This window comes from Diaporthe citri (assembly GCF_014595645.1).
Source record: "Diaporthe citri strain NFHF-8-4 chromosome Unknown scaffold_7, whole genome shotgun sequence".
Lineage (NCBI taxonomy): Eukaryota > Fungi > Ascomycota > Sordariomycetes > Diaporthales > Diaporthaceae > Diaporthe > Diaporthe citri.
The window spans coordinates 3,864,232-3,887,518 of record NW_025064852.1 but is presented as its reverse complement, the minus strand read 5'-3'; the positions used below and the strand labels follow the sequence as shown (position 1 = coordinate 3,887,518).

Here is a 23,287-nt window from a genome sequence, read left to right as displayed (position 1 = left end):
GGAGATTGAAGCCAAGCCGTTGCAAGGTGGAAGGTCAATAGGGTTGGCCTTCAGTTCCCACTCGGCAAAGCAAGACCCAAGGCTCGAGGCACAAGATGCAATCGATAAGTCGAAGAAGTGGGTTGCCGTTGCAAAGAGTGCAGTCGAGTCGGCTGTTGCTCCATTCCCCCTCCGAAAATACGGGCATTGATAAACAAAACAAACCGTCAGGAAAACGCGCTAAAATCGGACGAGGGGTCCACACGTGTCGCACTGGTCCACCGTTGTCTGTTAGCCGAGACCACTTGTTTTAAAGCGAACTTCTTAACAGGTCCCGATAAGCTATCGCTTCCGTCTCGGCTGGGAGCTCTCAAGCTTGCGCATCGCATTGCATCGCACAGCACCGCCCTCGATTCTGGCGAGCTCGTCGAGGTTGTCAATCCAGCGACTCGAGGTCGGCAACCCACAGCCAAGATGCAGGACTTCAACCATTTCCACCAGGTCTTCAAACCTGAGTGGGGCTCGCCCTACACCCAAGACTTCCTTCGAGAGATCGATGTTTACAGAAAGAGCCTGAACGGCGTCCTCTTCATCGACCGCGTCCTGAGGTCTGTTGGCGTCACCAAGGGTATGTCTTCCAACTGAAGATCGATACACTTGGCATGGTATTTGACGATTTGTAATTTTTAGCCCGGTCCTACCCTCCCAAGGGCGACAATGGCCTTTACCAACTTCACTACCAGGTCTGCGAAAGCGACCACTCTGACCATCAGAAGCTCTCTGTCTTCTACTACATGCTCCTCGACTTCAACGAACACCTCGGGCTGAAGAGCCGTATCAACTTCGCCGAAGTCTTTGCCTCGAGATTTGGGCTGCCCAAGAAGTACGAGATATTCATGAGGGGGCTATGGCACCTGGATCGCCAGCAATTTAGCGTACGTCTTCTGCAGTCCTTAGCAGCAAGGATGCAAGCTGACCAGTCTTCCCTGCAGAATGCGCTCCAAGATCTGGCACACCCCTCCCTCACCCCCGAATTCGCGGACGACATAATCACAGCCTTCGTCAAGAATGCTGAGGACAGCGACTACTCCCTCGCCCTTGCCTATTATCATGCCGTTCAGCCCGTCCTTCGCAAGCCGGAGTCCCTATCCCTCCTCTTCGGAGCTCTAGCGAGGACGAGCCTCACTGAGGCGTTTTACTTCTCCCGCGCACACCCTGAGCAGACCAGACAGCTCTTGTTTGAGCAGTTGATAGCTTCGGTCCTCGACGCAAGCGGTCACGACGTTGCGACACGAGCTTCCGAGCTGGTCAGCCTGCCCCTGGACAGCGCCGAGGAGCAATGGTTCGAGCAATACCTGACGAATGGAGGTGGGAGGAAGTTGAGAAAGGCCAAGGATACTGTACTCATGCGGCGCGTCGTGACCGGCCCGGCACGCCGATAGTGTGGGCGATCGGAATCCGGGCGGACAGTGGAACGCCGTCCTGGGCGGCTTCAAGAGCGGCATGGGCGGTCGTGTGGCATGACTGTATACAGACCCGGTCAGAACGCGTTGAAATTACCGGCATAGCGATGGCGTTAGGAGGGGAACGGATGGAAGTGCAATTTGACTGCTGTCCATTCGGGCCAACAAACTTGGCCGTCTACCTCGCACCTTGAATTTTCGACCCTGGTGCCTCTCGTGTCAATATCATTGACGTGGAAGTAGGCACTGAATGAGAGGAATCATCTGTCTCATAGAATTGTACACCCACAGCTACGATTGCTCTATTCCAATAGCGGAGGCTCCTCGACCGACCTGTCCAACTAACCTCCCGTAGTGCTCTACCCTCCGATGCTTCTCGAACGCAAACACCCTCTCCTTCCCCTTCCTACACAAAGCCAGGTCAATAGTCGCAACAACCAGTTCATCCCCCTTTGTCTTCGACTCAGCCACCACATGCCCATCCGGATCATAGATCACCGTGCCCGCAATCAGCCCACCCCCATCCTCAACACCACACTTAGCAGTGTTAACGCTGAAGCACGCGTTCGTGTAGCTGCCGCCCTGGCACGAGATGTGGTGGTGAAACAGCGCCTCCGCCTCCTGCTCCTCCGGGGTGCCGTCATACTGCGGCGCGTAGGACGTGGTGTTGTACCCGTCGAGGACGAGCTCTGCACCCTGGAGGCCGTAAGACCGCCACGCCTCAGTCCACCGCCGGTCGTTGCAGATAATCATGCCGACGATGGGGTCGCCCTTCCCCTCTGACTCCTTTGCGTCCGGCTGTCCGGCTACTAATGGGCCACCGGCTTTCAAAGTGCCTGTGACGAGATCAGGCGCGCGGAATGCCTGGAAACCGAGGTTGCCGGGCGTGAAGTAGCGCTTCTCGAGCTGCTGCTCCACGCCCCTGCCCGTCTTGTCGTCGATGGGTTCCTTGGTACCGGGGAGATGGACTTTGCGGTACTTGGCTATCACTCTACCCGCGCTTGCAGAGTAGTAGATGGTGCTGTTATAATCCGTCACCTTGCCGCCCTCGTCCGTCCATCGCTCTGCGTAGCCGACGTATACATCTGTGCGAAGCTCCTTGGCCTTCTCAAAGAATGGCTTCACCCGTGGCGAGTCTACCACGGCATGAGGATTATCGTGGGACTCTGGCTCGAAGAATTCGGCCTTCTTGACGGGGTCGTCAATCTGGTGGCGAGGGAAGAATGTGGTGAATGCTAGCTCGGGGAAGACGACTAGCTTGGCTCCCTGAGAGGCTGCATCGGCGAGGAGCTTCAGCATGCGGCCGAGTATTTTCTCTCTGGGGTCTGCGAGCTGGTTCGGGCCCATCTGGGCGGCGGCCACCGTGAGGATGCGTGGTGAAGCCATGGCAGCTATAGCAGTCACAAAATTATATCAACTGGGTCGTCCGAACTGGGATCCTTTCAATGGTTGATCTACTATGTATGTGACCTGGGATGTGTAAGGTTACAATGAATGCTAATTCAACCCGGGCTCTAGCACCCCTGCCAATATTGCCGCCAGCTTATCAGGAACACTGGCGAATGCCGTGTGCCCGCCGAAGACTGATACGGCTTGCATACCGAGTGAGGTGGCCCAGTGGTGCCGCGCAGCTGTGGGGAAAGCCTTATCATTCTCACAGACGATTTATGTCTTCGGAATGGTGATGTCGGGAACCGCGAAATCGACCGGCTTTTCCAGAGCAACATGAGACTGGGGCAGCAAGGCGCTAAAATATGTCTCCGCCATCTCTGTGGACAAGTCGTTATATAAGAGGCCCTTCGCCTTCTCGTTTACCACGAGCTTCTGTTCAATCGTTAGGCCAAACGCCACAAAGTCAGGGGCTCCCAGCAGTCTTACGATGCATCCGGACTCGGTGACGTGATCCTGCCAAGGAGGCAGCTGGTGTTGCATCAGCTCTACCTGACTAATGCCCTTGGATGGCATCGCAAAAGCACAGAGCAAAACAATTTGAAGGAATCCGCCGTCTAAGCCTCTAGCGTGCCGTTCAGCAACGCCATTTTCGCGCGTCGCTATACAGGCCGGAATGCCGCCGTACGAGTGCCCAATCAAGACGACTTTTTTGCCCTGTGCAAATAGGGGCTCGGCGGTCTGGAGAAGTGCCTCTACGTCGGCATTCCATGCGATGTCTTTCGCGTCAGGACCCATAGTGGGCAAAGCAGGCACAGCCAGGGTGTACTTAAGTAGCCCAGTTTGGCAAGTTCCTCCTTAAGCGGCTCATACATCCAAGGAGGGTGCCAAGCACCGTGGGCGAGGAGGAAGATAGGCTTCTCAGCCGACATGACAGCAACAAATCAAGAGGCTAAAGTGCAAAATGACGATAAAAGTCTGCAAAGAAAGCAGGTGAGATGGGCCGGCTGTTCCTCCAATGCTGTGCATTTCTGTGCTCGGCACGATATCTATGTCTACGGACTGTACTATATATGTGACCCATCCTGGGGCCCGCACCTGGACCACGTACAGCCAACATTCTTTGCCAACATCACCCAGAGAAAATACTTTTAATTTTCTTACGGTGGACCAAACGAGTGGGCTTGATGTGGAACCGCTGTGCCAAACTGGCAACCAGCAACTTTTGAGAGGCACGACTTCCGGACCTGTTGGTTACTTTACGCCTCCCAACTGCAGTCTACTTTGCCCATGCCAGTGGAGCTGGGGACCCATGTCACGTTGCAACCCATCCGTACAAGGGTCCCTTCCGATAATGCAGGTGATCTGGACGGCAGGACTTGAGGCAGATTCAGGCAAAGGCAGCTGGAGGAGCTCTACTATCATTATCTTAGGCTTGTTTTAGTCTTCTTTAGGTGTATTATCAATTGCTTTTCGCTAACGATCTGCCATTTCCCGGGCCGGCTACGCAGACGCGTATTTGAGCTGCCCGACGTGCGTTACACTTTTCTAGCAAGGCGATCCTCGTCAATGTTGGCAAGTATTGATCAATGACGTGCACTCGGTTCTCTGCTGATTCGCAGCACATCTGAACATTTTTACATCCTTTGGTAGACGACATGCTGGACACCATTATCAAGAACGGGCATATTGTGAGTCTAATCTGAGACTCCTGCGCCAAAGCTTGTGTCCGGCTAATCGAGAATCAGGTCACTGCCACCGAAATCCTGCCCCTAGGGATCGAGATTGGTATCAAAGACGGGAAAATAGCACTGCTAGGCTGTGGTCTGGATGCTGGTCCTGACACAGTCATCGTCGACGCTGAGAGAGCGTACATCACTCCAGGGTGGGTATCTTGCTTCTTCCCAGACGTCTGAGTGAGACCAATGTCTAACAACACTTCAAGAGGTGTCGACTCCCACGTCCACATAGAACAAGACAACTCCCCGACAGGCGACACCTGGGAGACCGGCTCGCGCTCAGCGCTTGCAGGCGGCAACACTACGATCATCGCATTTGCCTCCCAAAAGCGTCATGAAGACAGCATCTACCCCGCACTGGAAGCCTACCACAGGAAGGCGACGGGGAACTCCTATTGCGATTACGGCTTCCATGTTATCTTGACTAACCCTACCGACAAAGTCCTCGAAGATGAACTACCCCAGTTAGTCGACAAGGAAGGAATATCAAGCGTCAAGCTGTACATGACATACGAGCCAATGAAGCTCGGCGACGCAGACCTGTTCAACGTGATGATGCGAGCGCGCAGCCTAGGCATCACCACCATGGTCCACGCCGAGAATAGCGACATGATCGCCGCCATCACCGCGCGGCTCGCAAAGGCAGGCAACACGGGGACGTTCTTCCACTCGGTGGCAAGGCCGCAGATCGCTGAGACAGAAGCGACCTACCGCGCCATCAGCCTTGCGGAGGTAACAGACACACCGATATTACTAGTACACATGTCCGCGCCGAAGGCTGTCCAGCACGTCGCTGATGCGCAGAGCCGTCTCCTCCCCATACACGCCGAGACGTGCCCGCATTATCTGTATCTCATCAGTGAGAGGCTGCGATCAGGGCCCAAGGATGTCGAGGGCTCCAAGAATATCTGTGCACCGCCGTTGCGGCATGATGCTGGCGACCTAGAGGAGATCTGGAGGAGTGTCGCTAATGGTACGTTCACCACCATCAGTTCGGACCATGCGCCTGCTACATTCGACCACCCGATCGGGAAGAAGGGCAAGGCGATGGATACAGCTTCTGTGGACGAGCACGGTTGCGTCCACTCCGACTTCCGTTTCGTGCCCAATGGTTTGCCTGGCATTGAGACACGGCTGCCTTTGATATTCAACAGGACATTTGATCCGGCTCTCGGGTACCGGTTCCAAGATGACAAGATCCGAATATCGCTGCCCCGATTTGTTGAGTTGACTTCGACGAATCCTGCTAAACTGTATGGTCTGGGAGACTGCAAAGGGAGTCTTCTACCTGGTTTCGATGCAGATTTGGTAATATGGTATCCCGAGGAATCTTCATCCGCAGAGCCCTCTTCGACATCGGTTAGTGTGCGGGCTGGTCCCGAACGGAACAAGCCGAATAGGAACGTGGTCAGGATCAGCAATGATATGCTTCACCATAGGATTGACTATACGCCATTTGAAGGCATCGAGGTCCGGAATTGGCCTCGTTGGGTATTCCTCCGGGGCAAGCTTGTGTGGGACAGGGATGGCAATGGCATGTTGGGATCGAAGTCGGACGGTCATTTCCTGAGAAGGGCCAAGTCCAGCATCTTGACAGGACAAATGGGAAGGCGAGCGATGGGTATGATGGATGGAGAGCGAGGGTACTGGGCATAAAAATAGTCCAGTGCTTCATATCCGGATTTGCACACGGTAGAGCATATAGTCATAATTGTCCCTGTCCTTTCACATTTTTGTGAGCAATTTGTGCTTGGTGCATAATGACGCGGCCCTGCTCCATCTTCAGGTATGCAGCAGATTGTCTACTGCACAGCAATTATCACGACGACAGTAAGGATACCTTATGAGTTCCCAGGCCTTCAATACCCATCACTTCGGGATAAAATGCCGTGTTTCTTGAATTGGAGTGTTGGGATCGGTTGTTTCTCCCCGCTCCCCTGCTCGTGTGCCTGCAGAAGCGCTAAATCCAGACCGCTAAACACCAAAGGCGGAGACTTCCTGAAATTAAGGCCTTCGAGACCCCATGCTCGTACAGCCGTCACTGTATCAGACCATGATATGACAGACGAACTGATGCTTTCTGGGCCCCTGAGATGCTTGTCAAAGTTGAATGACAGGAGAGATATGACAGACCAAGCTGGTGAGTGCTTTCCCCGGCACTTGAAATCGTGGGCCCCGACGCCCGGACCCGAATTCCGGGGATGGGAAACAATAAGGGGAGCTTGAAATACAAAGTGTCTATGGTACCTCCCAGGCGCACTTGGGCTTGATGGTAATCTGGACGATCGCATTTGATCTTACACCTTCGTTCCTTACTCGTCGCTCCTTTTTTCTTCGATTGGCCTTGGAGCCCTCACATTCGCCATGGTTAAATTTCAGAGATCTTTCCTCACCTCTTCACTGGTGCTCGGATGCGCATCCGATGCCTTTGCATTCGTTCACCCAGGTCTGCTGGTCACCACAGCCGACCTCGACCGGGCCAAGGCCAAGATCGAGGCAGAACTCGACCCCTGGCTCAGCAGCTGGGACAAGCTGACCACTTCAGAATATGCCCAAGATACCTACACCAATAATGCAGTCGAGGCCATCTACCGCGGCTCCGACGGCGAGCACTCTGCCAACAACGAGCTCTTGTGGCACGATGCGGCAGCCGCCTTCACGCTCGCCTTGCGATGGAAGATCAGCGGCCACGACTCCTACGCGGATGCTGCGGCTTCCATCCTGACCGCTTGGGGGGAGAAGCTGACGACCATCGGCGGCGACATGGACGCGTACCTCTGTTCCGGCTTCCAGGGCCACGAGCTGGCCAACGCCGGGGAGCTTCTCCGGGACTACCAGCCTTTCAAGGATGATGGCTTCGACACCTTCACAAACATGCTCAACACCGTGTTCCTGCCCATGAACCTGGCGTTCCTCAACCATGAGCTCCCGGCCGAGCATATATGGACCCACTACTTCGCAAATTGGGAGCTTGGGAATATGGCCTCCGCTATGGCGATTGCTGTGCTCACCGAGAACACGACTACCTGGGACTTTGTTGTCGACTACTTCAAGAACGGAGGTGGCAACGGCAATATCAACCTCGCTGTCTCCAACCTGGTAGAGGAGCCCGGCACCGGAACCATTCTGGGGCAGGGGCAAGAATCTGGTCGCGACCAGGGGCACTCGGCACTCGACCAGCAGATGTTGGGTGTCGTTGGGCAGCAGGCTTGGAACCAGGGCGAGGATCTGTTCGCGTACAACAACAGCCGCATTCTCCAAGGGTAAGTGAAAAGCTGATGATGTGTCGAGAGCCTCTGACTAAATGACTGACCGTCTCCAGAGCCGAGTATTTCGCCCGCTACAATCTGGGCTATGACGTCCCGTTCGTCAACTACACCAACTCCATCGTCTTCTTCGACCAGGTCAGCAATGCATCGCGTGGCGCGACCCGTCCAACATGGGAGCTGCTGTACAGCCACTATGTTCAGGTCAAGGGCCTGGATGCCCCATGGACCACGAAATACCTCAACTACACTCTGACTGAGTACGGCGGCTTCGAGCCTGGAGCTGGAACTTACGGAGAGGGATCCGGGCATTACGATGGCCTCGGATGGGGCTCGCTGTTGTACCACATGGACGACTCCGATGTCGAGGCGATTGTGAAGGAGACAGATGGCATCTCAGCTAATGCGGCTGCTGCGGTGTCTTCCTCGAGCCTACCAGTTGCGGCTTCGTCCAGCGCTACCTCGAGTGTGGAAGCGAAGCCGACGCAGGCGCACAAATGCGGACGACGTCAGAGGGCCAGGCAGCAGTGAAGTCTCTCAGCAACTCCGGTGGCTGTGTTGCAGCTTATCATTCAAGGGACAATGTCCTCATACATTTCGATTCTAAGTAGAAATTAGCCCAGATTAGCGCTTTCAGTACATGTAGCACTGGCAATGCTTTACAATCCCACAGCTTTCCCGATGCGCGTGTCAATACTCGGTCGCAATTTTGAACCGTCTCACTGCCAAGACAAAAAATCTGCGTAGTTCCTGACGGCGTCCTACGTTCCTCTGAATACGTTACCCTGCGTTGACTGGTGAATCAGAGGGCGGCGCGGATAGCGCATCGGTTTGCGAGGGAAAAAAAAAAAAGATTTTGGAAAGCAGGTTCAGAGGAACAGGTTTTCGCCCAAGCCAAGATCCTAGGATCAGACTCGGTATGTCATCTGCATCTCATCCTTCCGCATTCAGATGATGTGGGTGGCAGCGCTTGTCATCTGCACGTCATCCACCTTATCAGCTGCATGAACTGCGAACACTTGAGAATCCTCGAGGCGTCACATCTGCATTTTCAAAGATAAGAGCATGAAACCCTCAAATTTCATTTGCTTGTCCGTGGCCATTTCTCTGGCTCTAAATAAACCTCGAGCTCCAAGACTCTGCGTGAAATCTGACTTGCAAGCATCATTTCGTGATATAAAACAGCTTTGCCCTGCTCGATCCATTTTGCCCCTGCGACCGACAGTAAGCTTGTCTCGTGATCTACAACAAATCCTGGTCCGCGACTGTACCCGGCCATTGGCTGATAGCAACAATTGTGAAGCATCAACAGAAGATAAAAAGGTTCTCCCTGCTGTCTTATTCCCTCGGACATCCCGAGTTGCCCTAACTGGCAACCATGTCCGGGCTAGGACATTCCTTCAAAGGCATGGTCGATGGATTCTTCGGGATCTGCGACGTTTTCCTTGAGAAACTCGGGGGCGGATACTACAGGGCCAAGCCCGGCGATGACCTTGGTCGGGATCATGGCACCAGCACACACGAAAGCCATCGACGCAGGCGGTGATCTCAACATTTGCCGTCGCTTATTCGTTCAAGCAGAACACGGCGAGCTTGAGGAGTGGGGAAAGGACGGTGGAGGGAGTGGGCGGACGTTTGTGATAAAAAAAGCCTCGACAATTAATCTGTTCTCAATTTGTACGATGAGCCATTGTGTGGAAGGGTCAAAGGCGTTGAATCCTCATAATGAGTTGAGTGAAAGTGTACGTACTCGGATGAATGCAAAGGCACGGGTGAATTGACAAATCGATTGCTGCGGTTTCAGTACATGATGCTGGGAGTTCTCGATCTTCGCTTTTCATTTCAACCGCTGTTCTATGGTTCCATTCCGGTTTTGAAAAGTTCCAGCATTGCCACAAGAGGATGTCATGAGAGCCGCTAATTCTCGATCGATAGTGGCATCAGTTGTCGCGGTAGCTGCTCCCGCCCTAACATTCCCTGAACTTTGATTCCGAAATGACTCCCCTTAATTACTTCCAGATCCCTTGCCCCTGATAATAGCATCCAGACTCGTGATCTTTGTTTCCAACCTCTTCTTCCTGTTTTTGTCTGGCAAATTGTTCGAGATCCTCTCAGTGATTGTTGGTGAAGCCGAGACGTACGACGTCAGGGTCTGAGAAGGCCCAGATTCACCGAGGCTAAGTATAGTTGTTGTCAGACACACATCTCAGTACCTTCATGCATGAGACCTACGGCGTGTCTCCACTGACTTGACCGGAAGCTTGAGACATTTTGGACGGCGAAGAGGCTTGGAGATCTTGAAGGACCTGGTGCAGTAGGATATTGGCTTGTTTTTATCGGTATTCTCACTGTTCTTATGGATATGGATATACAGTCACGGTCATTGCGGTCTTTGTGAGCGCCCGTTCTACAATATTTATAGCCCGTAGCACTACCCCAGTGAGCCTATGCTTTGCTTTGCCACCCCTTAAGGGAAAGCACAGCTGGTCCAAATAATGTCGTGTGTTGGCTGCTCTGCGCGAGACGGCCAAATGGTCGTGTACAACGATATAGGAGAGCACTACGGTGCTTTGAAGATGGCTGACGCCGTGAGCCTCTCATTCGCTCGGCTAGTTAGCTGCAGCTTCGTCGCAGGGTACGTGGTACTTCAGAGCACAACTGTGCTTTGCGAATGTAAAAGAAGAATCTGTCAGCATGGCTTGCAGGCCTTGGGGGCCGATGTCCCAAGCTTCTCAGCAAAGTGAGCCAGAGTCTCACCGTTCCTGCTACCGGTAAGTTAACCCCACTTTGTTCACACATCTTGAATCATCAACGGTTGGAACACAACCCCCTTGCCATACGCAATACTCATCTGCACATTGTCATATCTCTTCCACTAAACCCATTGTGTGTATAAGTCATCGTACCTTCCAAGGTCCCATATCGCGTTGCCTCATCGGGGACCAGAATATACCCCCCCCCCCAACTCCCAGCACCTGGCACACAACAATTACTGCTATCTCCAGTCCTCCGACCATCTTCTTGTCGGTACCATGCAGAGCACCCACATATCAGCCAAGGGCAAGGGCAAGGGCAGGGCCGGGGAGGAGGATTATGCACAGTCTCTCGGATCTCTCAGTCTGAGTGACTACGGTGATCGCCCTACACCCAGTAACGATTCCTACGGATCATCGTACACAGACGTATACGGCTCATCTTATGAGCAACCATACATCGCCGATGATCACTATAGCTGGACGGCACAAAGTTCGCTTGCTCCTATGCAGTCATCGTCAGTGGTATTTAGTGGTACCTCAGGCAATGACAGTTCCTACCCAACCATTATCGCAAGTTCAACAGAAGGATATGAACATCAAAACGAACCCACTGGCTATACGGGACACGACACCGCATCCGTAACCCGCAGCACCGTGCCTTCCTCGTACGTGGGAGCCTCAGTGAATGGGTGGATCGAGACGCTTTCCCACGGACCTGTGGCATCTGCTGCCACTCCAACCTATAGCGGCTATACGGAATACGACACCGCGTCTGTGACCAGCAGCTCCGTGCCCTCCTCATACGGGCAAGCCTCAATAAGTGGGTGGAGCGAGACGTATTCCCGCGGAACTGCGGCATCCTCTATTCCTTCCGCACATAGCAACCGAACCGACGTGAACAACACTATTCACCGCCAGCACCCGCCAATTGAACGATACCAGCTACCTTGTGAATTCTGGAACCTAACAGGTTGTAAAAGAGTTTTTGCTGGTGATGATGTACAAGGCTGGATGGATCATGTTGAGGGCCACCTGCAGAGCAAGTTTCCAACAAGGCTGAGATGCTGGTTTTGCAACGAACACAACTTTGACGCAAGGGAGACATCCAAGGGGGACGTCCGCTCCAACTTTAATATGCGAATGCACCATATTCGCAACCATATTACGTAAGTACCATTCTTCTTCCTTTGCGGTTCCTCGTCTGTCATGTTTTGGAATGTTCCAGTATACATCACTTTGGGACCTACGGGTACCTAGGTAGTTGGTGATTAACACGTACTAGATACGAGGGCTACCGGCCCGACCAGATGCACAGGGATGGGCTCCTCGTCCAACACCTCCTCGACCGCAATCTTATCGATAGACGCACATACGAAAGTATTGTAAATCCCACGACAGTGCCGCCTGTACCAGGCAGCCAAGGCCGCCATAGCCGTTTCAGGAGTCATCACCCCCTCCTTCAACTACCAGTCATGCCCTCTCCAAGCCTGATGTCCAACGGCCAGTCCAACGTGCCGCCCCGCTGGAAGATGGAGCAGTCCCAGCTGCAGCAGCCTTTCTCCTCTCTCAGGCATCGCCACTCACCAAGCATCTCGTCCCTCAAGCAGTACAACCAGAACTATAACATCGACAAGAAGACCGCTGTTCTGTCCACCAGACTTGTCTCGCCACCTACTCACTCACCAGTTGATTCCGGTCGTCCCGGGCAGCCTGCCCTGGTCTCATCCGCCGGCCCAGCCTCGGTAGAAGGGGAAGCGGTAGCGGAGTCGTCATCGAGACATCGTCGCGAAAACAAAGGTCAAATTCCTGGAACTAGGCCAGCTCCGAGTGAAGGTGGTTCAAAGCAGGCTCGGCGAAATAGAGAAGTTAGCGAGCTCATCTCCGCACCTGCCGTCGTTTACCCTGATGACGCTGCACTTAGACTTCTAGAGCAACTCCCGAGTTCGCTATACTCTTCATTGAAATTGATGGAGAATCTCTCTCTCGAAGGCTCGAGCGGCTCAAGCAGGAATACTAGTAGTACACGCAAGCATTCTGAAGATCACAGTATTGGACACGCGGGGGACGAGACTGTTGCAAAAGCTGCTATGAGTGAGTTACAGCAGATTGATAGTGAACTTGTGAGGAAAGAAAGCACTTGTTCAACGGAGCGAATCGAATCACCACAGTCGCAAGACCATTCAAACGATGGACTTTCAATTTACTCAACAGATACATCAACTCCCGAATCAGGTTCTTTTTGGTCGGCAGAATACTCAGAAGAAGAGGACAACAAACTGGACGAAGACCATATCTTCAACCAGTTCAGAGCCTCGGCTACTGCGAGAGTGATTGAGGCCTTCAATGCTTGGAGAGAAAACCATCTTAATCAGGATCTGCCTTCCGATGGTGCAGGTGGTACAGGCAAAGCAAATCCGGCGCCAAATCAAAGCAAGGGGAAGGGCAACGATTCAGCTACAAAGAAACGGACATGGGCGGACCAGACAGGGATCAGCGAGGAGACCGCCGACAACAGTGGGCCCTCGTCAAACCAGGTCGGGAGTAGCAAACGCCCACAAACATCTGCTCAGCAGCTCCTTTTTGCCTGTCCATACACCAAAAAAGATCCGAGATCACATGGAGCCTGCTACAAGTATAAGCTGAGCAGAATTCGCGATGTAAAGCAGCACCTTGTTCGACGTCACCGGAATCCGCTATACTGCCCTGTGTGTATGAGCATATTTCAGACGGAAGAGGAACGTGACGGCCACGTTCGAGAGCGTTCGTGTGAATCCCGACCAGCAATCAGACTGGACGGGATCACAGAGTCACAGAGATTTCAACTTGCGAAGAAGTCGGCGGCACATTCCACCGAAGAGGCCCAATGGTATGCCGTATTTGACATTGTGTTTCCAGGACACCAGCCGAGGCCTCTGTCGCCGTACGTCAATCCTGAGCTCATACAAGACATCACGCTTTTTGAGAATTTCTTGATGAGCGACGGACCAAGGGTTGTTTCAGACGTCTTCACTCAGCATGGGGCTTCCGATTGGAACCTTCCCGACGAGGAACGGGAGCGTGCAGCCTTTTTGCGGCCCGTTTTCGACGAAGGGTTCAGTCTCATTTGTGAACAGTGGCGTGCTAGAAGTAGCAGCAGCAGTCAAGATTCGAATTTGCCTTCAGGCTCAGGAAGTTCCAGCCAGAACACTCCACCGTCATCTTCTTGTTCGAGGGAAGGGGTTGACCCACGTGCGGTTCGCGACTCCGGGGCCGTGCCGCCCGTGACTGCAGGAAGTCCGCCAGACGGGGGACCGTTGGATGCACTTTTCGAAGGCGTGGATATTCCAGAAAATTCGGCAGACCACTTTTCTTTTGGTGAAGGATTGGATGAAACCTTCGGATTTCAACATAACGGCGTCGAATTTCCAGCAGGGCGGACTTACGGCGTTGACGACATGATGCGGCCGATGACGGACGATGCGGAGGCGGGCTCATCATTCCAGCTGGGCTGGACTGAGCCCGCTCACCATAGGTCTGAGCATCGCCGGGGTTTCCATTGAAATTACCGAAGTTCACATAAGCAGCGGCGTCGACAATAGTAGGCGACCTCGGGACCCCGAAGGCAGCATGCAATGGAGCATGAATCACACACAGTACCAGGTAGTAGTGCATAGACGTGGCGGTTATGTGATCGCACTTATATGCAAGCATTGAATAATGATAATTATATTCCATTCATTGATTTCGTGTTGCAATGAACATTTCAAAAGTCCTAAATCAGCGATACCAGCACGAGAATATGCAGTAGATGCCGAAGATTGGTCGGATACACTTGAAAGCCGATGTCTGGAGTTGGTGAGAACTTGGTTTGGGAACGACCCCGGACTCGAGAATGGTCTGGAAAGAGACGGCGGCCGACTTGGATAAGCCGATCAGACCGACGCGCACAGGGGAACCATCAGGGCCAGAGGGTGGATGGAGGGGGGTGCAATGGTGTGGTCCAGCTACGATGATGCATTTACGATTCTATGTGGGAGGTTTTGAATAATTTATCCAGGTCGTCGGCATGAGCCAAGAGTGCTGATCAGTCATCTGGCCACCACGATTGAGCAGCATGTTGGTATGGTATAGTAAGGAATCCTCCTGCTCGGGGATAAAGAGAGACGGATATCTTAAACTCCACGATTAACGTCCCTCACCTACATTGTAGTAGCCCCGGGCCACGTCCAATTTTGGGCCACGCAGAAATGTCTGGTTAGAACTTTTCTCCATAAATTCAACATGATACATCTTGACATCAATAATATAGTTTCGACATGTATCGACTTACGAGTACCGTCTACTGTCAAGTGCACTGATTCCACGGCTTGCACCCATGTGGTTACTCTGGGTTGATGTATGGTAAGCATCCTTAGTAGGAGGCTAATCCGGAGTTAGTTGTGGCGGGACTCTATTCCCAACAGGGCAATTCATCATCTCCGAACCGTTCTATCGAAATCCGCCGGCTTGTTGGTTGTGCGACCGCAGCGGCCGCATACCAGCCAGTGCCCGGGACAGCTGACATCACGACAGCTGGAGGCGCGAGTTCAAACGTTCCATCACAAACACCAGCGCAGGGGCGTCGTTGACGCGAAAGCCGAGCAAGCATTTGTCATCTGCCCTTGGTGCAAGTGTACTTTGGCATTTGTCCAAACAATCTTTAGTATATTGACTCATTTGACTCGAGCTTGTCACCATCAACCTAAGTGTTTACCTTCTAATGACTGGGTCGTTTGAAAAGATCAGTAGTGCACCTCTCGTTGTTGTTTCGTTGCCAAACCACCCGCCAGAAGGAAACCACTCGCAATGGCATCGCCACCAAAGTCGCCAGTGACTCTGGGCAAAGACGACGAGGAAACCACTCAGAAGTCCGCGCCACCGCCCGGCCCAGTGGGCATAACGCCGCCTCCGAATGGCGGCACGCGGGCCTGGCTGCAGGTCTTCGGCGCCTTTGGCGTCTTCTTCAACACATGGGGGCTTCTCAACACCTTTGGAGTCTTCCAGACGTACTACGAGACGGGCGACCTCTTCGTCGAGTCCTCATCAAATATCTCCTGGGTCGGCTCCGTCCAGGCCTTCCTCGTGCTGGTGGCCGGGCTCATCAGCGGGCCCCTCTACGACAGGGGCTTCCTGCGCTTCCAAGTCAGCGTCGGCGCCTTCCTGGTGGTATTCGGCCACATGATGCTGAGTCTCGCCACGCGATACTGGGAGGTCGTCCTGGCCCAGGGCTTCTGCATCGGCCTGGGCGCCGGCCTCATGTTCACGCCCTCCGTCACCGTCCTCCAGTCCTACTTCAGCACCAAGATCGGCCTGGCCACCGGCATCGCCGCGGCCGGCAGCTCCCTGGGCGGCATCATCTACCCTATTGTGCTCTATCAGTTGCTAGACGAGATCGGCTTCCCGTGGAGCGTGCGCGTGATCGGCTTCATCTGCCTCGCCACCCTCGTCCCGCCGGTGCTGCTCCTGCGCCAGCGCGTCAAGCCGCCCCGGGTCCGCGCCGTGTTCGACACCACGGCCTTCACCGACGGCGGGTGGCTCCTGTTCACATTTGGCTGCCTGCTTGGCTTCGCCGGCCTCTATGTCATGTTGTTCTACCTGTCGTACTACGGGCTGGCGACCGGCACCACCGATGGGTCCATGGCTTTCTACATTGTGCCCATACTCAATGCCTCGTCCATGTTTGGCCGGACGCTGCCCAACTGGCTCTCCGACAAGACGGGCCCGTTGAACGTCCTCGTCCCGGGTGCCTTTATCTGTGGTGTGCTCGTTCTCTGCATGCAGGCTGTCCACAGTCTGGCGGTAAGTACCGATACTCAAGCTCCCAGAGCCAGTAGTGAGTCGCATTACGGGAGCTAACCTGTGTACTTTCAGGGCTACATCCTGATTGCCATCTTATTTGGCTTCTTCTCCGGCATTTTCATTGCGCTTCCGACGGTGGTGTATATTGCCCTTACACAGGACAAGTCCAGAATCGGAACAAGAATCGGCATGGGCTTCGCGCTGCTCGCCCTCGGCATGCTCGTCGGTGGCCCGGGCGGTGGTGCGATCCTGGGCCCTGACCACGACTGGACTTCCACATGGGTGTTTGGCGGCGTCATGCTACTTGCGTCTGGTCTTGTCTTTGCGATCCTGCGTGTTTGGAAATTCGGTGCCAAACTGAACACCAAGGCGTAAGGTCTATCGACTGTGGCATTTTATATACTGATTGGAGGACGGCAAGGATCTATCTCATTAGTGGTTTCCGGGACCTATACTCTGTCACGATTTTCTTAATTTGCGATGTGAAGACTGAACCACTCTTGAATGATGGGATCGAGGATGCCACGGCGAAACTCCTCGCGGTTGCCGCACGGGACCGACTTACGATGTTGACGAGCTGATGCGGCTGATCATGGATGAGGCTCAGCCGAGCTCAGCATTCCAGCCGGATCTCGGTTGAAAGCGAGAGCCCAAGACCGTAGGCGCCGTACATACGTACCTGAAGCATGCAAAAATGGAAGTCGGCCCCGAAAACGGCACACAAGGGACCGTCAAGGATCACACAGCAGGCAGTGCGCAAGCATGGTGGTCATGTGATCTCAATTGTATGCAAGCACTGAATAATGATAATCATATTCCATTCGTCAATGTCGTCTGGCAATGATCCCCTCAAAAGTCCTCCAATCGGCTGGTGCTCTGCCTGTGTTTGCTTTCTCGGGAGACGAATTGAATGTCTCGGCCGGCCCACACAGCGTTATCTCCAGACCCGTTGCCGACGGGCAGAAGGGAAGCCAACCTCCCCTCCCTGTCTTAACACTGGGTCGGCACCTCTCCCCGGACGCAAGACTGCAACCTCACCGTTCGCGAAGCCAAAGGGTCAAAGTCCGCAAGAGGGTACCCGCGCGGCAGTCCAAGTTCGCAGAGAAGACAGATCGAAGATGCTGCCCTCAGTGACAGGGTCCTCCACCCGGCCCATCTCGATCCTCCTCATCAACCCAAACTCAACACCCTCCATGACCGAAGCTTGCCTCCGGAGCATCTCAAGCACCCTCCCGCCGCACGTGACAGTCCACGGCTTCACGGCACCGCAGACAGCCCCAACCGCCATCGAGGGCCGCGCTGACGCCGTCCTCTCCGCAGCAGACTGCTTCCGGGCACTGCACCCAATCATCACCGACCCGTCTCAGCCGCACTTCGACGCCTTCCTGGTGGCATGTTTCTCCGCACATCCCTTGGTCCCGATGCTCCGGGAGGAGCTCACGCAGCCCTGCATTGGGATCATGGAGGCGTCGCTGTATGCAAGTAGGATGTGCGGGGAAAGGCTAAGCGTTATAACTACGGGGCAGAGGTCGCGGTTCTTGCACCAGGACTCTATTAATACGACCTACGGCCTGGGGAATTTCTCCGTGGGTTGCGAGGCAGCGGATATTGCCGTGCTGGAATTAGACTCGCGGCCCAAGGAGGAGGTCTACGCGGGCCTGGCCAGCGCGGCAAAGAGGCTGGTCGAGAGGGGGGCAGACTGCATCTGTCTTGGATGCGCAGGGATGACGGAGATGAGGGACGTCTGCCAAAAGGCCGTCGGCATGGCCGAGAGGGAGGTCATGGTTGTTGACGGCGTGGCTGTAGGAGTGCATTTTCTGGCCGGGCTAGCGAGCGAAGGATTGGGCACCGCCAAGGGCGGATTGTATCGCAGCTCTGCGGCCGGGCGGGAGAGGAGAGGGCAGAGTTGGATTTAGGTACGCTGAAACCTACCTGGAATGAAAACCGGCGGCGTAAAACTCAACTGCCTTCATAACGTGGTGAAGATCGTTACATTCTGGGACGCTAACCCCCCCTCACAGTAACCTGGGACTCCAAGGGCAATTATCTGAGGTCCGCGTGTCGAAGATGGCCGGTGGCAGGCTTCTTTCGGAACTAGACCTGAGAGGAGCTTAGTCTGAGGAGGCCTGAATACTGTACGTTGGTTCCTGTCCAACTTTGTGTCGTTAGGCCCCGTGCGAACCACCATCAAACAGAGTGAATCCACGTGAGTGGCTGGCCCGGACTGTGAGCTACCCCGAGCTATTTGTCTGACAGCTCGGCTAGCGAGACAGCGGCATGGAGCTTGAGCTCAAAAAAAGTATGCGGTTCTCGCCAGACTCACGTGGAGGCAAAAGAAAGGATACTCCAACTCGTCGAAGACTTCCACGCGAGACGCCAAGGGGGGCCGTCGGACGTCAGGGCAGAGCAGAGTCAGTTGCACTGCAGGATGTAGACTATCGGTCTCATCGATCTGGGCCCGTCTGGAAGACCACCCAGAAACTCGGGACTATGCACTGCCACCGCTCGCCCTGCCGTGAACGTGCCTCTGACGGTCAGGACAGGAGAAATGCTACCGTGCCCAGGGAACAACCTGCGCAGATACTGCAGTCGAACGCATCGTCATGCTTCTCCGCATCATCGTGTGACACCCTTTCAGTGGTCCCTGTCCCTGGACATGTCACAGCGACGCGACAATCAATTAACTGATGACCGCTTTTGCTGTCGGACCTTGTTCGGCATGTTCACCAGGACCTCGATCGCCTCGTCCAGGCTGCTGCTGGCCCGAGCTGGAAACAGACATATTGATCACGGCCAACAGGACAGATAACTGCGGCGTGGATTCCTCGTTGCACACACCAGCCGGGCGGGCACGGCGGGCAGCAGGCCCCAGTATCAAGACGGGATCCACAAACGTGCCGCTCCCATCAGATACTAGTAGTGTATGAGCCGGGTATATGGAAGCTGCCGCGAGCCGTCTGGCCTAGACTGAAGCCCCCGCATGCTCTTATTGGAGGATAGTCTGGGGTAATTCTGGGGTGCATAAGGCGGATCGCCGGGGGTGAAGTGGCATGGAGCTCCACTGGGGTTTCCCCCCATCTTTCCCGCCCACATGGCTGAAATGCCAACCCTCCCGCGTGTCTCGGCAGCTCTGGACGACCAAGCATACTAACGTAACCAACACGAAGAAGTCATGCACCCGAGCTGCCTCCCCCGCATCTCTGTGGGCGTCGTGGGTCGCGGGGGCTAAGGGGTGGCTTGGAGTCCGCGTAATTGAGGCTCGCTTGATACTTGAACCGGCCAAGTGACACAGTATCGGAAATCGGTGGCAGGTCAGCAAGCATGCAACTACGTATCCGTGTGTGCCTCTTCGGCGGCGTAGCACAACAGCCAGGCAGACCGCGCTTATCCGGACAACATTTTTAATGTCCATCTCTCCCAATCGACATCGACAGCAGCCAATGATCGAGCTGAAGTTTAACCCCGCAGGGCCGGCTCAATGGTGATGTTACGCCATGGACATCTGGAGCGCGGATCCGTTGGCTGTGCGCCCAGCAATCCCCCGCAGAGCCGTAAACTGGGCATAGTCGGCACTGCATAACCTGATTCGTCGATCTCGCTCTCCCACGACACTTGTCTGCCTTTGGAATTATCTGACTTAGTACCGAGTACATGTTCACCGTTTCACACACGGCGGCGGCGGAAGCACAGCGAGCAATGGGCATGAGACCTGCCTATCCGATTTCCCAGCGACACCTTCCCCGCCGTACACATACGAATAACACTTGGCGGCGCAGGCTGTCGCCCTGGGAGAGGTACTCGAGACATTATTCCCCGGAGCTCTCTCCCCTCCACTTGCCGTCCAGCCGTTGCTGATTCGAGCCTCCATTCAGAGACAAGGTTTGGACCGTTGCAACAGGCTCCCCAGGACTCCGGGACTAGCTGTCTCAGCCGAGTCGAGGCAACACGCACAAGGGAGCTTATCCCCAGCTCCCCAAAGCTTTAGGTTGCATATGACCTCGACGGTGATAGCCATCATTGGTGCCCGCAGAGGTCCCAAGGAGGGGACCTGCAACGAAGGAGCGCATTATCAATGGCTGACTGCGTCGACACTTCTTGGAACTGGAGCTGCAGAGAGCTGCAACGGGCGTTTCTCGGGATCCCGAGCTGGGATAGCTGTCGATGGGGAAGCTACTTTGGCCCAACATGATCGATGCCACCATCAGGGATGAACTCCTGCATCTGTGGGGAAGCTATCAAGCTTGGGGGGGGGGTCCCATTCACGGTCGTTGTGTGACAGCGCACATGGCGAGTCCCCTACATAAACCCCTCTTGGGAATCTGATATTTCCCCTCTACTTTCTTTTTCTCACCAGGAGCTATCATCTCCCTCATATATGTAAAGTCAAGTATACTTAAATCAGCAATCATGGGAGAGTCTTTTGCCAACCCGTCGTTGAGCACTCTCCCGGAGGAGTTTGATATCATCGTCTGTGGTGGTGGAAGCTGTGGTTGTGTGGTGGCCGGCCGGTAAGTACTTTTCCAAAACGATGAAGCCGTCGAAAGTGACAGCGGGCTAATGATTTGTCTCGTAGGCTGGCCAACTTGGACCACAACCTCAAGGTCCTCCTCATCGAGGCTGGTGAGAGCAATCTCAACAACCCATGGGTATACCGGCCGGGTATCTACCCCCGGAACATGAAGTTGGACTCGAAGACGGCCTCATTTTATGAATCCCGTCCGTCCAAATGGCTCGCCGGCCGAAAGGCGGTGGTGCCATGCGCACACATTCTCGGCGGTGGCTCGTCGATCAACTTCATGATGTACACTCGCGCCTCGGCCTCGGATTACGATGACTTCCAGGCCAAGGGCTGGACCACCAAGGAGCTCCTTCCGCTCATGAAGAAGCACGAGACGTACCAGCGGGCGTCCCACAACCGCAACATCCACGGCTACGAGGGCCCCATCAAGGTCTCGTTCGGCAACTACACATACCCCATCAAGGACGACTTCCTCCGGGCCGTCGAAACGCAGGGCATCCCCGTCGTCGACGACCTGCAGGACCTCGTCACCGCCCACGGCGCCGAGCACTGGCTCAAGTGGATCAACCGCGACACGGGCCGCAGGAGCGACAGCGCCCACGCCTACATCCACTCGACCCGCGCCGTGCACCAAAATCTGTACCTCGCCACCAACACAAAGGTCGAGAAGGTCGTCGTCGAGAACGGCCGCGCCGTCGCCGTCAAGACCGTCCCCACGAAGCCGTGCGGCGGCATGCGCGAGGGCAAGACGTTCAAGGCCAAGAAGCAGATCGTCGTGTCCGGCGGCACGCTGTCGTCGCCGCTCATCCTCCAGCGCTCGGGCATCGGTGACCCCAAGAAGCTGCGGGCTGCTGGCGTCAAGCCCATCATTGACCTGCCTGGTGTCGGTCTCAACTTCCAGGATCACTACCTCACGTTCTCTACATACCGCGCGAAGCCTGACGTGGAGAGTTTCGATGACTTTATCCGAGGCGACCCAGAAACCCAGAGGAGTAAGTCGAGACCTTCGTTTCCTGACCTCACAATTCGTTATGAACAAAGCATGCGGCTTGCTAACGATGTCTCACACACAGAGGTATACGAAGAGTGGAACCTCCGTGGCACCGGCCCCCTGGCCACGAACGGCATCGAGGCGGGCGTCAAGATCCGGCCGACGGCCGAGGAGCTCAAGGACTTTGAGCGGTGGCCCACGCCGCACTTCAAGGACGGCTGGAAGTCGTACTTTGAGAAGAAGCCCGACAAGCCCGTGATGCACTACAGCGTCATCAGCGGCTGGTTCGGCGACCACATGCTCATGCCCGCCGGCAAGTTCTTCACCATGTTCCACTTCCTCGAGTACCCCTTCTCGCGCGGCTCCACGCACATCAAGAGCCCCGACCCGTACGAGGCCCCTGACTTCGACACGGGCTTCATGAACGACGAGCGGGATATGGTGCCCATGGTCTGGGGATACATCAAGTCGCGTGAGACGGCTCGCCGCATGGACGCGTACGCTGGTGAGGTTGAGGCTATGGTAAGTTGTCTTCCCACAACAGTAATCCAGCTCGTGTGATAAAAGAAAGGGCTGACCCATGACAACAGCACCCCTTCTACGACTACGACTCGCCCGCCCGCGCCCACGACATGGACCTCCTGACGACCAAGGCCTACGCCCTGCCCGGCAACCACTCGGCCGGCCTGGGCCACGGCAGCTGGTCGAGCCCGCTGACCGAGGCGGAGAAGAAGCCCATCACGACCTACCTCAACTCGCACCACAAGGAGGTCCGCGACGAGCTGCAGTACAGCTCCAAGGACATCGAGGCCATCGAGGAGTGGGTCAAGCGCCACGTCGAGAGCACCTGGCACAGCCTGGGCACCTGCTCCATGGCCCCCAAGGAGGGCAACAGCATCGTCAAGCACGGCGTGCTCGACGAGCGCCTCAATGTCCATGGCGTCCAGGGCCTCAAGGTTGCCGATCTTTCTATCTGCCCTGACAACGTTGGCTGTAAGTTCCCACTGCACATTTATTAGTCTCCAGTACCCGAACCTAAAGCTGATGACTACCCAGGCAACACGTATTCCACTGCCCTTCTCATCGGTGAGAAGTGTGCCGTCCTCACCGGTGAGGACCTGGGCTACTCCGGCTCCGCTCTTGACATGAAGGTTCCCGAGTACAACGTCCCCGGCGAGCTGAAGCACCCGCTTCGCCTGTAAAAATATAAATTGGATCTGGAAAGGGGGTGGTTGCAGGGCCGGGTTGCCTTTTGTTGACGAATAGTCGAATTTCCTTGATGACGAGGTAATGGTATCAGCTAGGAGATCAGATTGATTTTGCAGTCGAATAATCTTCGATGCTGTGGTCGACTTCTTCTGAAAAGTG

The 23,287-nt window shown here is 55.0% G+C and overlaps 9 protein-coding genes across 9 annotated transcripts; 6 read left to right on the top strand and 3 right to left on the bottom strand.

Moving 5' to 3' along the window:
* Positions 1-453: 453 nt before the first annotated feature.
* Positions 454-1,421, top strand: INS49_014195 (uncharacterized protein; the record flags this gene model as incomplete). The annotated part of the gene is made up of 3 exons (XM_043174886.1): positions 454-607; positions 670-914; positions 972-1,421. 3 exons carry the CDS (start codon positions 454-456, stop codon positions 1,419-1,421), a joined length of 849 nt encoding a protein of 282 aa, XP_043021831.1.
* Positions 1,422-1,733: 312 nt separating this feature from the next.
* Positions 1,734-2,789, bottom strand: INS49_014194 (uncharacterized protein; the record flags this gene model as incomplete). The annotated part of the gene is made up of 1 exon (XM_043174885.1): positions 1,734-2,789. The coding sequence occupies one exon, from the start codon at positions 2,787-2,789 to the stop codon at positions 1,734-1,736; it is 1,056 nt and encodes a 351-aa protein (XP_043021830.1).
* Positions 2,790-3,107: 318 nt separating this feature from the next.
* Positions 3,108-3,629, bottom strand: INS49_014193 (uncharacterized protein; the record flags this gene model as incomplete). The annotated part of the gene is made up of 1 exon (XM_043174884.1): positions 3,108-3,629. The coding sequence occupies one exon, from the start codon at positions 3,627-3,629 to the stop codon at positions 3,108-3,110; it is 522 nt and encodes a 173-aa protein (XP_043021829.1).
* An 860-nt stretch (positions 3,630-4,489) lies between these two features.
* Positions 4,490-8,367, top strand: INS49_014192 (uncharacterized protein; the record flags this gene model as incomplete). Its single annotated transcript, XM_043174883.1, has 5 exons — positions 4,490-4,522; positions 4,580-4,716; positions 4,777-6,191; positions 7,017-7,833; positions 7,893-8,367. The coding sequence occupies 5 exons, from the start codon at positions 4,490-4,492 to the stop codon at positions 8,365-8,367; spliced, it is 2,877 nt and encodes a 958-aa protein (XP_043021828.1).
* Positions 8,368-9,841: 1,474 nt separating this feature from the next.
* On the bottom strand, positions 9,842-10,106 carry INS49_014191 (uncharacterized protein; the record flags this gene model as incomplete). Its single annotated transcript, XM_043174882.1, has 2 exons — positions 9,842-10,013; positions 10,069-10,106. 2 exons carry the CDS (start codon positions 10,104-10,106, stop codon positions 9,842-9,844), a joined length of 210 nt encoding a protein of 69 aa, XP_043021827.1.
* Positions 10,107-10,868: 762 nt separating this feature from the next.
* INS49_014190 (uncharacterized protein) lies at positions 10,869-14,131 on the top strand (the record flags this gene model as incomplete). The annotated part of the gene is made up of 2 exons (XM_043174881.1): positions 10,869-11,758; positions 11,875-14,131. 2 exons carry the CDS (start codon positions 10,869-10,871, stop codon positions 14,129-14,131), a joined length of 3,147 nt encoding a protein of 1,048 aa, XP_043021826.1.
* A 1,285-nt stretch (positions 14,132-15,416) lies between these two features.
* INS49_014189 (uncharacterized protein) lies at positions 15,417-16,784 on the top strand (the record flags this gene model as incomplete). The annotated part of the gene is made up of 2 exons (XM_043174880.1): positions 15,417-16,409; positions 16,482-16,784. 2 exons carry the CDS (start codon positions 15,417-15,419, stop codon positions 16,782-16,784), a joined length of 1,296 nt encoding a protein of 431 aa, XP_043021825.1.
* Positions 16,785-17,527: 743 nt separating this feature from the next.
* On the top strand, positions 17,528-18,325 carry INS49_014188 (uncharacterized protein; the record flags this gene model as incomplete). The annotated part of the gene is made up of 1 exon (XM_043174879.1): positions 17,528-18,325. One exon carries the CDS (start codon positions 17,528-17,530, stop codon positions 18,323-18,325), a length of 798 nt encoding a protein of 265 aa, XP_043021824.1.
* A 2,491-nt stretch (positions 18,326-20,816) lies between these two features.
* INS49_014187 (uncharacterized protein) lies at positions 20,817-23,121 on the top strand (the record flags this gene model as incomplete). The annotated part of the gene is made up of 5 exons (XM_043174878.1): positions 20,817-20,917; positions 20,983-21,920; positions 22,002-22,441; positions 22,510-22,912; positions 22,976-23,121. The coding sequence occupies 5 exons, from the start codon at positions 20,817-20,819 to the stop codon at positions 23,119-23,121; spliced, it is 2,028 nt and encodes a 675-aa protein (XP_043021823.1).
* Between the last annotated feature and the right edge of the window lie 166 nt (positions 23,122-23,287).